General features: G+C 36.2%; 1 protein-coding gene across 2 annotated transcripts in view; it reads left to right on the top strand.

Annotated features, from left to right (window-relative positions):
* The window catches only part of LOC122252827 (coiled-coil domain-containing protein 102B), a 15,149-nt gene extending 667 nt beyond the window's left edge, over positions 1–14,482 (top strand). Inside the window, exons 2-10 of one of the 2 annotated variants that reach the window (XM_086556508.1) lie at positions 1,130–1,268; positions 3,862–3,972; positions 4,369–4,569; positions 5,070–5,905; positions 7,025–7,228; positions 8,077–8,308; positions 8,583–8,779; positions 9,133–9,296; positions 9,549–14,482. In XM_086556508.1, coding sequence (XP_086412634.1) covers positions 1,140–1,268; positions 3,862–3,972; positions 4,369–4,569; positions 5,070–5,905; positions 7,025–7,228; positions 8,077–8,308; positions 8,583–8,779; positions 9,133–9,295 — 2,073 coding nt within the window. In that variant the 5' untranslated portion in view covers positions 1,130–1,139 and the 3' untranslated portion in view covers position 9,296; positions 9,549–14,482. Of the gene's footprint in view, positions 1–1,129; positions 1,269–3,861; positions 3,973–4,368; positions 4,588–5,069; positions 5,906–7,024; positions 7,229–8,076; positions 8,309–8,582; positions 8,780–9,132; positions 9,297–9,548 lie in introns of both variants that reach the window. The other variant, XM_086556507.1, reaches the window with a different exon arrangement.
* Positions 14,483–14,992: the final 510 nt, after the last annotated feature.

Genomic DNA, 14,992 nt, shown 5'->3' with positions numbered 1-14,992 from the left:
CATTTTTGATAGAGAACGTTTTAATTTTAGTTAGGTTGACTGTGTTATGTCTTTATGTTTATTTACAATTTCTGGAAACAGCAATACTCTATTATGTAACATAGTACTTCATCAGTCGATGGTAAAACTAGTTCTACCATTCGCCAAAATGTATCAATAACAGTCATGTTATCTCTACAAAGTTACGATAACATATTTGGCATAGAGAAAAGACAAAATTGTTTTAACCAGGATGGAAGTGATGCCATGGCCTCCAGTAAACTTCCCTTATACACATTTAGAGAGATTGATCTGGGTTTGGTTCTTTATTGACGATAAATTGCCACTGAGGTCGATAAGGTCCATCTTGGGAAAACACATATTTAGGGGAGGTTCGTTTCCCTTCGCCAGATCTAGAAGCGTGGAGGCCACAACATTGCTAGACTTAGCTACCTGAGTATAGATTAATGGAATTTCATAAATTACAATGACCTAGATTTTGAAAAATGATTGCGACCTACTGTTATGTTCAGCAGTTTTTTTTATTTTATACCTATTAGTATCACGTAGCTCAAAATAGGACTGCATCAAATAATGCCATGGCCTCGGTGAGTTATATGAGTATATTCAAAAAGGTAAAGTTTAGACCCATTTCTTATTTGACCCTGTATCATCACAGGTTGATAAGCTATATCTTACCAGAACATACACAGTGATGGTTTGTTTGCTATTGCTACAGGGAGAAGTGAAGAGCCCATAGCAATACTTAATTGTGTGAGCAGATTGTAGCCAGACCTTCACATTGTGCAGACTATATTGTATACTTAACAGTGCTGTTTTTTGTGTTCTTCCGTAGTTCTTCTCTCGATGTACTTGGTCCTTTTTCTTCATAAGATAGTTTTAACCTGGCAGGATATAGGCTTTTTCATTATTTTTCTGCATTGACGAAGTACCCATGACCTTAGAAATCCTGAAACCAACATAAATCAGTGAACCTGCTTCTTTAAAAAGTACTAATGAAAATATATAGATATATATGTTGTTGTTTTTTTGGGGGGGATGGTCCAAAGTCCCTCAACCTCAAAAACAGTAAAATAAATCAGCAAACCAGCTTTTAAAACGACACTACTAACAGAAACGTCTTTTGCAGGAGGTGAAACATGGCCCAGTCAGGTGGTGGCTCATCCCGACGTGGGGCCCAGGCTCCTCTGCCAGGGGCACATCCTCATCCACCTCCCCCCCACACGCACGATCCAGTGTCCTTACCCTACCACTGGCATGACAAGCAGGTAAGATGGATGCAGCTATGTGCTCACATGTACTGGCATTGGTGTGTAGGTAAGAGCTGTGGTCTTTTTGAAGGAGAGATCAAGGGGAGAAGAAAAGATTAGGGAATAGTTGATATTGATGTATATAAAGTTGTTTGATAGGACGTGGAAATTTAGACAAGGACCCATGTTGATTTTAGAAGTTTGCTCTCAAGGTTAATTTTTTTTCTTTCTTTCTTTTGAATTATATATGTTATTATCGTTTTTTGTTGTCTTTTAAGTGGCAGCTTATAGCTATAGAGAGCATATCTTCAGCTTTCTGTATCTTATATAGAAAATTAAAGAATTTCATTTTATCCTGTTGAAAAATGACATGTAAATACTTATATGTTATTTTATTTTATTTTATTTATTTTATTTTGTTTTTTTTTATTTTACACTGAATATAAATACTTAAGTTATATCGGTTTCTCAATTGTGATTGTTATCTTGTCTTTATGTATGTCCAATAGAAGGAAACTTTCCTTCAGCATAAAAGAAACAATAATTTCTTTAAGAAACACCTACTGTGGTCTGTATTGATTGCTGCACAATATTTTTTTTTTCTCTCTCTTTTTTTCATATGATAGATGCAATAATTGTTAAAGTCATTTTCATCTAATGCTTTACAGTAATGATTAATATGAACAAGGCCTTTAAAATCAGCAAAAGCATTTTATTAGAAATAGTTTTTAGTAATTAACCAATGCCTACTAACCGACATGAAAATATAGAATTCTTAAATTTCAATCGGTTACGTACCTACTAAACACAACAGCTGCGAATAATCATTAATTCAAGAGTGGTAAATAAGAGGTCAGATTGATTTGGGGTCTCGAAGCTATTCCACAAACAAGTGCCGATGAACACCCCTGTCTGCAGTTTCAGGGAGGCCGGTGTCCACTTATTCAGTGGAAATTGAAGCGAGTGCGTGGGAAGGTCCCGTGCTGGCAAGTAATCTGATCCAAGTTCTAGCTCTGGCATACCGGCGGCTAGAACTCTGGTGGATGTTGCCTCGTGTTCATTTCGTGATGAATGGAATCACATGAGGTTTTTGCTGCATGGTTTTGCTGTCTGATGTTTTTGGCTTTAGTGATTTGTTATTCTTTCCGGTTTCTAGGTCCAGATTCACAGGAAGTGAGATGGAAATGTGTAACTTCTGACCTAAAAACAAAGCTACTTCCATAAAAGAGACAAATGTTTTATCCGTTTATTGAATTATTTTATGATTTTGAAAAAAGGAATTTTTTTCCTGCAAAAAGTATTTTCTCCCTGTGCTTTTCTTTCCTTATCCTCATTCCTATGTATTACCTCCTGCTGCTTCTCTGCTTTCTCTTTCTTTTATGCCTCCTTCTTCCTCTTTTCATCCACCTCTTTTTATTCCTCATTCTTTTCCTCTTCCTCTTCTTCATGATCCCATCCTTGCTCTTTCATCTCTTCTTATTCCTTTTATTCTTCCTCCTCTTGCTCCTGCTCCCGTTCCTCCTCTTCTGCCTCCTCTTCCCTTTCCTGTATCATTTCTATGTCCTCTTTTTCCCCTTTCTTCCTATCTCACTTCCTCCTCCTCCTTTTCCCTTCTTTTAATCCATAAAATTGAAATGTAAGGTGATATTTATGCTATCAATATAAATCAGCTGTTTAACAAACAAAATGACACTAATAGCCTTTTCAATATTTAAGCCTCATATGGTACAAGGTTCTTCCCATACTAATGGGAAGAAGAGAGAATGACGTTCTTTGTTCAGTTGTTTTGAAAGGAACCGCTATACATGCTTTCAAAAATCCTAGAAATATAAAGAAAAATATTGTGTGGAAGAGATAACTCCTGCCTGCTCAAGAAATCAGAGATCCCACCGGTTTTCTCTCTCTCTCTCTCTCTCTCTCTCTCTCTCTCTCTCTCTCTCTCTCTCTCTCTCTCTCTCTCTCTCTCTCTCTCTCTCTATCTCTTTCTCTCTCTCTTTTTTCTTTTTTTTTCCTTGTGGGATTCATCAAATAATTAAATAACTAATTTCTTCTCTTGATGTCAAAGATTCCACTCTTTTTTTCTTGTATTTTTCTCATGGGATTTGGCTTTTAACAGTACAGAGGATTTTGCAGGAATCTGGTGAGAACCTGCTGTGCATTCCTCTCCCATCCTTAAGCTTAATTTTGAGAGCATGTTTTTGCAGGCTTTAGGATGACACCGGCAGGCTGTATGTTCAACCACGTGATTACTGGTAACCAAGGAAAGACAAATATTAAAGATGCTTTGCCTAAAATAGTAATCGCACATGAAGACATGTGTACTGTTATGAAAGTGTTTAAAATATATAGTTAAATCTCAAATATCATCATCTCTTGGACAAATAACACTGTTCATAACAGGTCCACTTCAGTGTCCTAACAGACATAAGTACTTATGATTAAGATTATTATTATTTAACTTCCCAATTATAGTCAATAATGGAATTACTACCCAAGTCTTCACCAAGGCAAACATAATTTATATTAAAAGTAACCAGCATATTTAGAACTATTCAGTAAAGAATAAAAAACACAGGGATGCAGTTCTCTTACTGGTGGAACGTTGTTTCAGGAACTCATCCAGAGGGAGCTGGAGGAGGCTCGAGCCCGTGCCACACAGATGGAGAAGACCATGAGGTGGTGGTCGGATTGCACTGCCAACTGGAGAGAAAAGTGGAGCAAGGTGAAGTGTATAGATACTCTTAGATATAGTTCTAGATATGAAGTTTATTTATAAAAATATTTATCTATGTATTTGTGTATGTAAAGAAAGAGAGAGATTTATATATAAGTAGAAAGAAGTTGGTATTGATATAGATATTTTCAATCATTACATTTGCTAGATACTGCAGCCCATGATAGTTATTGCTTTTAACAACTTATTGATCCAGGTAGAGCATTATTAGAATATAAAAAAATAAGCAATACTTATTACAGATATATATGTTTGTTTTTTTATACAGACACACACAGAAACACACACACACACACATACACATATATATATATATATATATATTCACAGATACATAGACATATATACAGTATTTTTATTAGTATTTTTCTCACAACACCACAGGTAAGGAGTGAGCGCAACAAGGCACGGGAGGAGGTGAGAATCCTCCGCGGGCGCCTCGAGGTCTCCCAGAGAGAGACAGGAGTCCTGCGACGAGAGAAGAACGACCTGGAAGCCCAAATGGCCCTCATAAGCCAGACACATATGATGAGGTCAAGGAATAAAGATGACCTGGTGGAAAAGCCAACCGATCTGAGAGATCAGGTAGATACAGAGGATATTGTGAGTATATGCAGGGTTTGGTGAGGACTTGTTTTTTTCCCCCCCTTTTTTTTCAAAGTAAGATTGTGGTACATAAGAATCTACATCCAGTGTTGTTTTTCTTCTGTTTCATCTTCATCCACAACTTCCATTTCTTTTTTTTTCCACAGTTTCCACTTCTTCCTTTACTTATTTTTTCCCCTTCACCTTTTGTAATAAATCCTACTTCTCCATCTCCTTTCCTTCTTTACATGAATGAATAGGAGGCACTCCCCATGAACATTGGCCTTCTCTAGCTAGCTCATAATTAATTTCAGTATTATGGCATTAGATAAAAAAAGTTCCATTTTTCCTTCCTCCTTTTCCCTACTACTCTTCTTCTACTCATTAATTTTCCCAACCATCTCCTCATTCCCTTTCTATCTTATCCTACTTCTCCTTCACATTATCTTTTGTATCCTTCTTATATATCTATTGTTCTCACTGTTCTCCCTCTCCCTCAGAACAATCACAAAGGAGACTCGCCCGAGAGAGATGGCAGCACTCCCGCCCGTCCAATCACCCAGACTGAAGCAGAGAAGCTGTCCAGCGACGAACTCCAGTTCATCCGTGATGCCAAGAACACCAACTTCAGCCTCTTGGAGGAGATGTTTGGCTCTCGTGGAAGCCACCACGAGGAGAGCTTGAACGTCGAGGCAGGCATTCCACAGAGCGGTGTCGAGAATGTGTCTGTGTATGCCCACAAAGCCAGCGAGGCCACGCGCCTGAGTGAGAAGTGCCGTGCGGGTCGAGAGGTCAAGGACCTCATCTGTGACGAGTACTTAAAAGACAGTGCAGTGAAGGAGATGCCTGAAAACTGCCACCACCCACAGAGGGAGAATGACGTGGAGGAGAAACTGATCCACAGTCAGCAGCAGGAGCAAGCGTTCAGAGACAGCACTGTATTGCCACCCACTGGGAGTGGCAACAGCAGTACTCAGCCGTCCCCATCCCACAGAATATCAACCATGTCAGACCCCCTGCCAGACACGTGTCACATCAACCCCAGAATATCAGCAGTGTCAGACCCTATGAGTGAAGTGTGCGGCGGTAGTGAGTGCAGTGAGGGAGGCTATGAGGAGCCTATTCGACCCAGCGATACCTGTGCCAATGCCAACCCCGGTGTCAACAGGAGAGGTTGGAGGACAAACAATGGCGGGAGTGTCATGGAAAGTAGTGCTGGTGGCTCAGTTATAGATGACACTGGCATCACCCCAGAGCAGGAAACCCTTGAGCAGCAGGTGAAGATGATGAAGCTGCGACTGGAAGAGGCCACAAAGACCATCCAAGCTGAGAGAGAGTAAGTGCTGCATAAAAGTCTACTTTTTTTTCTCTATCTGTTTTTTTTGTGTATAGATTAACCCATTGCTGACACCTTTGGCCCATCGACAGGTGTCATGAAGTACATGAGTTTGGGGGATTTTGGATCACCATGTTATTTTATTGTACTATGCATAATGAGTGAGTGATGATGACAATTTTGTCATTATTACTATAATTGCCATAATATTAAGGAAAATGGGTTTCACCTAAAATCTAGAACCTAGATGGCACCACTTTCTCCTAGCACTAGCAGTAGAGAGATCCTTGAATGGCACCTATCCATGGTCTCTAGCAAGAACTATCTTTAGAGAGCGATGGCACACAGCAAGTTGCTGACCTCCTGCTCTAAAGTACTAGTGACAAAGGATGTGCAGGCAGTGTATGTAATGAATTCCTGTGTCAGTAGGGCTGCCTTGTATGTATTAGGGAGTGATGATGACAATTCTGTCATAATTACTATAATTGCCATAATATTAAGCAAAATAGGTTTCACTTAAAATCTAGAACCTAAGACTATAAGCATAGGTTTCCTTCCTCTTCCCTACATCTTCATGTCATCTTCATTGTGGATGGCTACATTTTTTGTATTCATTCACAATAGTACCTGAATACAAAAAAAAAAACTTGCTTTTTATCCTCCCATAAAACTGCAATACGTCTATGACACTGAGTATAAAGAAAATGATGAGCTGATACAGACCATATACTACAATTTTAGTTAACTGCAGCATTGATAGAGTCTGTCATATAACACATATAAGTCGCTCAATACAATAAAACACAAAAAAAGTACAAACACAAAAATTACTGAAACGAGTGACTGAAAGAGAGTGGGAAAAGTTTAGGTATGTCGCATGCAGCTGAAGATGAAGCAAATCCACCCCATCTGCAGTGGGTTGATAATTATAATATTTTCTATAAAGCTCCTTTTTATTGATATCATTCCATTATTAAGCTGTAAATGCACAAAGAACATATTACCTGCTTATTGAAAATACTTGTTTTATGCTTTTATTATAAACCTGTTTTTTGTAACAAGAAAAAATAATGAGTATAAAGTACCTCAATCATCTCACACCAACATCACCTTCCACAGCGAAAAGCTGATACTTCACCGCGAGGTCTCTAAATGGCAGTCAGAGGCTAATGAACTACGTGCCCGCCTGGAAGATATCAGGGCATCACGACAGGAGGCCGTCAAGGAGCTGGTCTCACTTCGCACCCAACACCAGAAGGAAGTACAGTGCCTACAGCTGGAGATGCTGGATGAAGCGTCATCAAGAGAATGCGTTGATCGCAGGTTAGTTGTCGTCTTTAGATGAAGTGAGATCTTTCTTCTTTTCTTTTCTTTTTTTTTTTTTTTTTTTTTTTTTCTTCTTTTTTTTTCAATGAACTAGGTAAGAAAATATTAATGTTTTTTTTTATGATCATACAGTCAGTTTATATTTCTTCCTTTATGCAAACCATTTTACATATGAAGAAGAATTGGAAAATAATCATTTTCATACCAACACTGTTCATGTTGTAGATAAAAGAAAATTCAGTCACATAAAAGATAATTTTATGGAAAGTGGCCAATTTGAACAGCTGGATTTCTTTGTGAAAGTTAATGCTTGCTAAGAAAGAAAGAAAGAAAAGAAAAGAAAAAAATTATATATTATATAATATATATATATATATATATAATAATAATATATATAAATATATCTATATATCTATATATATATATATATATATTTATATATATATATATATATATATATATATATATACATATATACATATACACATGATTATTTCACCAGCTTTAAGAGTTCTGTTACCAATTTTCTTGTTGCATTGTCATACAGAATATTTAACCCTTAAAGGATGAAATGAGGCAGTTGCTCTCTGGTATGTGTGGAAACTGGACGAAACAGGGCAAAAGAAAAGAAAAGAAAGAAAACAGTGCCACAGTTATCCATATGATAGATATACTAATTAGAATGAGTTGATCTGAAATTATTGTTTATAAAGGTATGCCAGAAAAAAGGATTTCTCCCTTCATCTATGCTCACGAAACTCTTATCTTTGCAAACCCAATGGAGTAAGTAAATGACCATATCTTTATATTGCATCTCTTTAAGCATACTTTTATTGCTTATTCAGGTTGGCAGATCTCAGAGCAGAGTTGGAACGTCTACAAGAAGAAAACGCTAAAGAGTGGGGCCGAAGAGAGAGGCTAGAGAGCGAAAAAATAGGCATGGAACGAGACAACAAGAAGCTTAGGGCCCAGGTCAGCGACTTGGAAGAGAGGCTGGACAAGAGGAGCAAACTCACAGCTTCAACGCCTGATTCCGACGTTGCTCAGCTGAAGCAGGAGATTGCGGATAAGTATAAGGTGAGTCGAAGGCCCAAATAGATCAGATGTTTACAATGTTTCTAACTTCATTTCCTTTAAAATCTGTTTGCAGATAATGTATGTTATAATTTAGTGAGCAATAAAAACAGTATTGTTAGTTGGTTTATGCTATATGATGGGAGCATGTCACTCTGAGTGTTGGGAAAAGGGAGCCAACTAATGACTTAATTATATTTTTTTGTTTTATCTCATTTTTCTTTTGATATATGTATATATCAAATCGTTATTAAATTCTGCAATTGTTTCTCTCCAGGAACTGTCGGAACTCAAGCACGCACACGCCAAGCTCAAGAAGGTCCTAGCCGACAAGTCTGTTGAACTCCAGCACACAACTCGACGTGCAGACCAATACGAGAGTGAAGTGAAGCGCCTCAGAGGTCGTGTCGAGGAGCTGAAGAAGGAGCTGGCAGCTTCCGAGGACGAAGTCGACGGTGCTACCAATAATATCAGGTTTGGGAATTAGGGTGTTGCCTTGTGCTGTTTCTGAAAATTTGGGATTGCTTGGTAGTTGTTCTTGTATATATTATTTTGTCTTTTGTCCCGTTTTCTTCTTTTCTTCTTCTTCTTCTTCCTCTTCCTCCTCCTCTTCCTCTTCCTGAAAACTATCATATTTCCTATAATTTTTTTTTTCTTTTACTTCTTTTTCTTATTAACATAGTTTCCTTTTACTTTTTAACACACCAATTTATTCCTTTTATCTGTAAATTGATATTTTTATTTCTTTAACGATTATCCATTTATTCCTGTGTACAATGTTTGTTTTTTGTAATCTCCTTACAAACCTCCTCCTACTCCAACACCAGGAAACTGCAACGAGGAAACGATGAGCTCCAGGAAACAGTAGAAAATCTCGAACTGCAGGTGGAGCATCTGCAGTCGCGCCTACGCTCCTCCCAGGCCGCTTCGCTACCTCTGCGTACGGCCAACTTACTCCAGGATTCGGACGACGATCATGCGCAATTTTGAGGTAGGGTGAGACTCTTCGCTTTTGCCTTCTATCTTTTCTTTGATTATTTATATAATAGTTGCTTGTGTAATCATACATTGTTCTTGCCTCAAAATACAGTTTATTTCTACAATGCTAATGAAGTGAGCAAGGTTGCTCACATACAGATTATTCTTAGCCACAGTGAAAGTCACTGTATATATGTACATTTTGAACCTCTGTAGTGCTATTATAACAAAACCCTTATGACATTTCTCTTTATTTGTTTTACAGAAATGGAAGTGATCTTGAGCAGCTACCATGAAAAAACAAGAAATACTCACAGATGGTATATATAAATGATATATATATAAATATTTGCACATATATATTTAAAGAAAGTTTATATAAAGTTTTGTAAATTAGTAAAAAAAAAAAGAAGGGATCTTGATGATCTATTTCATCATTTGCTGATGAATAGCATAACATGATGACTCCATTCAGAGTTGACCAGTGTAGAGAAAGTCTGCTGGTCATATCTGTACTACACGTCATGGGCACTTGCTAACCATTCCCTGTAAAGCAACTGGAAAAAGGAGAGGAGCCAGGTTATAGCCAAGGAACTAGAAGAGTTAGGATATAAGGAGTATCAAGTATGCTTACCTGACACATGTAAAGTTACTTGTAAGTTACAAGTGCCTCTCAGACATGTTAAACCTATTCTCTACTCCGTCTATGTTAGGTGCATTAAGCAGTGGTTGAGTAGTGATTCATAACAAATCAAAGACAGAATTAAATAAACAGACAAGCACTCTTGTGGTGTCACATAGAATACAATACATTTCACCAATGGCAGATATTTATGTACATTAGGGATTTTAAGTATATAAACTTTATGATCTGATTTCTCAGATAACATAACAAATTCATGTACACTCATACACATACTGTAGATATGGTACAGACATACAAGATCATATATACATACACAGATGTATATTTTTTCTATTTTTACTCACACTCATGCAAAAATTCATGAATATATACTGTATATTTAGATATTCAGTGGCAATAACTGATGGAGGCAAAGAATATCATATATGGTTAAAAACAACAAACCAAGCATAATATAAGAATTCATGTAGGTTCATCACAGTTCAAAGACATTGAGTTGATAACACATAAAGTTTTATCATTAGGGAATACAATATAACGGTTTGTGAACACCTCTGTCATACGTGATAAACAGAATGTAGTGCTGATGGACACACTGCCAAGTTCATCATACATGCTCCTTATTGGTAGCTCAAACTGTAGGTGCAATAATATTTACTGTGTATCGAAAAAAGTGAATCGTATGCCTGTAAGAACCCTTTTAGCCTTATAACTGTGTTACTCGGCTGTCAGCTCCAGGCAGGAGGTGATAGGATGAAAGGAAAAGAAATGCATAAGTTTCACATTTAATATTTTGAGAATGTCAGTATCCAGATTCAAGTTTTTTCTCTTTCTTTCTCTTCATCGTCTCTGATTAATTTCTTTGTCATTTTATTGCTCTGATATTTAATGAGATGTCTCATACTACCAGATGTTTTCAAAAATATGCAATTGATTATGATCACTCCGCAGTTTCATCTACGAGGATGGGGACTGCTAGATAAGTGTTACATAGATGTGTATGTTATGTAGGGAATTATGTTGAAACGCAAGAAAACAGTGAAAGGTTAAGGCAGATGAATGTAGCTGTGTGTTCACGTTTTAGTATTTTCTTTCAATGTACAGTTTCATCAAATTGGAGTTGATGTTTATTTGTAAAGGTTAGCCAAAGCTGTCAGGCTTTGAAATATGACAGCTGAATGTGCATTTTGAAGGGAGATACTTCTGTTATCTAATTCCAATGCTATTATCCCTCCATTACTCCCCCAAGTGATTAGTTTTAAGGCCATTAAATACTCATTCTCACTTTGAATGGATTTAACTCTTTCATTGTGTGTTTTGTGTAATGCACACTGAGTGTCTTGTTCACTTCATATGTTGATTCTCATTTGTTCTTGACTTTTTTTTCTTTTTTTTTCAACGAACAAAAGCATCTTCTGCACGTGACTGATATTTAAAACCAGGTCAGAATTTCCTTTTTTTGGAAAGATATTCTGACTAGCTATTGCTGTGTGAATAGGCTTTGCTACTAAACCATAAATACATTTTGTCTTTTTTTGGAAGAATGACTAGAGTATGCACAAAAACTCCCTTTTTTCTAGTACTAAACATAACTAGTGCTCTCTCAAATATCAAATCTCAAGGACACACACAAAAGAATAATAACTAAAATATTGCTTTAATGCCAACCCACCCATCCAAAGCAATAGTGATAGAAATACTTGATAGAAAATTATTTTAGCAGATTTTGCCAGCTGATAGATAATAGGTATATCTCAAAACCATCCAAACCATTACCCTCGTCAATAGATTTCATGAATCTCCCCAGGATTTCTGCATATTTAGAAAACAGAGATCAGTTTAGACGAAAGACTTAGGAATTTATCAGCGCGATTAGCAATCTCATGTCAGTTTCCAGTGCTGTATTGAGAATTTAGTGTTATGATAAACTGTATGGTTATAGTAGAAGAGTTACATGTGCTGGTGCATTTAATTGACAGGAGTTGTCTAAGCATGCACAAGAAGATAAACGAAAACTAATTTTGTTATAGGTCATTGCATTATAGTAGGATTTAAGCTATGTTATGTTTCGGATATTGACATAATGTTTTAGATGTTATGTCGTATACTGCAAAGTTATATAATAAAAAAACACTTATTTACATAAGCACATGGTGGAAAGGATTGGTTTGCAGGGCTGAAAGTTGTCCAGTTATATGTAGGAAAATTGTGTTGTTGATATATCGTTTTGAGATTCTATACGAAAAGTTAATGGGTCCGAGTGTACTCTTAACTACTGTGCCAATGTTTACATTATTGTTATTAATTTTGTTCCTGTAAATCATTTTATTTTTCATTGTTTGTGGTGTATACTAACACAATGTGCCAAGAATGCTTTTGAGATATTCAGTTTATAAACGAATGAAGATGATGGCAATAAGATTTAACAGGAAGATGTTTTTATTTTATTTATCGATTTATTTCAGAAAATTGCTGTTGAAGTTGCTACTTGCTAATCAGCATGCTCTGCAATGCAGCTGATGCCTCTTTTTCCCCATTAAAAAGCATTAGTATTATTTGCATTAATGTTAGAGTAGAGGACTTAAGGTTTATCAAGCAATTATATGTTTGTCAGGCCTAGGGAAGTATATCCATGGCAGTGTTGAGTGGTGGTAAGGGGGAACATTGAGAAATTGTAAACCTAAAAGTTTGGATAGAGATATCCTCGTCTGTACGTGTGATATTCCCACGTTAAAGAGGGACATTGTTCTAATGCCAACTCCAGATTGATTATAAGATATTGTACATGCACAATACAAGCATTGATTATTTTTATATGTAGTGTGAACTTTGATGCAGTGAAATGCAACACTTACAAGATGGTCTGAACTTGAGCACACAAGATAACCTGTAATTGACAAATGTGGTTAGGTGTCATTTATTTCCATTAATCATAAATGTTGATAAGTATTCTATTTTTTATGTGGTTAATCTGTATTCTATTTTTCATGTGGTTAAGAAGTACTTTATTTTTTACGTGAATCAATCAGTATTTGTTCTTTTTTGTGTGGTTCAACATTATTTTTTGTGTCAATCAGTATTTGAGTTTTTACGTGGTCAATCAGTATTTGATTTGTTAACGTGGTTGATAAAGGAAGTAAGTGTAGTTGACCTAAGGTGGAGTTCCACAATCCACTGAATGTACTCTTGTGTCTTGACTTGCACCATCCACTTTCAGGTAGCCTTCTCTCCTTCTTTGAAATCCTCAAGAATTGTTATACCATACATGTGCTTCCCTCTTATCTGTACATACTCCCTTTTGAAAGATAGTGCTAGTAATGACAATACTCAGGACATAGTGGCTATGATCTTTTTACTTAAGGACTGAACTCACTCGCTCCAACGGAAAAGGTCACCGGAGAAGTACAGTAAGTGACTTGCTTAAGGAGGAGAAAAGAAGGCAAATTATGGGAATGTAATATACACTGTAGAAGAGCTAATCCAATCTGAGAGTGTAATTGGTGTACCCTATTCCTGCCTATGCCTTAGCAGCATCTAAGAAATTCACTTCTACACTCTTTGATGACAGTGTTTCATTGAGAATCTCATCACCACCTGTAATACCCTAACTGTTCATTTTCCTCATATTTTTTCCTTTAGCTGTTTCATGCTGATATTATTAGACAAATGTTGGTAATAAGTGGATTAATTAAATGCTTTGTAAGCAGTATCAAATGTCTGTTATGACTGATTGAAGTGTATGTAGATGGTAATATCCTTTTGCACTTAAAATGTAAACTCACATGCTGTGTATCTGTATTAACATTTCAACATTTCTGGAAAGGGCTATAATTACTTTTTATAGTTACCAATTTATCTGATTTTGGTACTTTCCAATCCATTGTGAAAGTGTGCAGAAGACCTTGTATTTTGTAGCAACTGCTTGATTTTTCAGTTTCTTGCACATTGCACAGCTTTGGATATTGGATATTGTTATTTGAAATACTCTTTTTTTAATCATAGATGTTAGGTATAAGAGTCTGTAAATTAACATTTGTTGTATGGGGCTTTACATAAAGATATGAATCAGGTGTCCATTATGTAACTGAAATGAAAATGAACAGCTTGGTTGTTTGCCTACTTCAGTAACATTGCAGGGGATTGTCTGCAGCTGAGCAATAACCATTATTTTTGTAGTGACTTACATGTGAATCCCATCCTTCTCCCTCAGGCATCAGAAGGGCATTGTTGATAAGAGTTGCATGATTTATTATAATTTGAAACTTCATGTGATGTACTTAAGGGAAAGTTGTATTATCCCAGTACAAGACATGATATACCATTAATTGATTGTAATTGGTCAAGTATCATAAATCATGCAAGTTTTTGTGTTTCTTTGCTAAAAGGTTCTTGATCACGTAAGTTGTCTTTGCTACACCAGTAGAAGTGAAATGTTGTTGTTTTTTTCTTCTAAATTTTGTAGTTTAATGTCATTTGAAAAAAACAGAAAGCTATGGAGATTGGAAGGGCATTTATGATATGAGTAACTACTTTTAATTAAGATTGTTAATGCCTTTTTTCTTCTTTCATTTAATTTTCCAAATGTATTGTATGGTCAAAAGATTTGCCAAATACAACTAGTGGCATGTTTTGACCTCAAAAAAAGTAAGATCTTAAAATTCAGTTATACAACTAATTTTAGTCGTTAATCAAACTGCAGTGAATAGAGAGATTTCTTCAATCTTTTCTTTTAGAATAAAGCAATCACTAATGTTGCCTAAAGTAAAGAATTTTAACCACTGTATGCTTTAATTTTTTTGTAGCCAAGTTGCTTGCTCTGGAAGTAATTTGGCGTAGAGGCATTCCCGTTCCAGATTTAAAAATTGGTATTTTAAAAAGGGGCATTATGTTTTAGGTGGTTAATATTAATATTTATGGTATTTTAGAGAGAGATTATACACAGCAATAATGGTATGTGTTTAGTAGAAGGTACTTTTCAGTGTTATTAGCTACTGGTGCTCAAAAAAAATCACTACAACAGGCTTTTGGCTTTGGAAAGGAATGTTTTGTATCATGTAATCATG

Source organism: Penaeus japonicus, unplaced genomic scaffold (genome assembly GCF_977035675.1).
Source record: "Penaeus japonicus unplaced genomic scaffold, GWHDUDI00000001_assembly GWHDUDI00000032, whole genome shotgun sequence".
Taxonomy (NCBI): Eukaryota; Metazoa; Arthropoda; class Malacostraca; order Decapoda; family Penaeidae; genus Penaeus; species Penaeus japonicus.
This window is presented reverse-complemented; position numbering and strand designations above follow the sequence as displayed.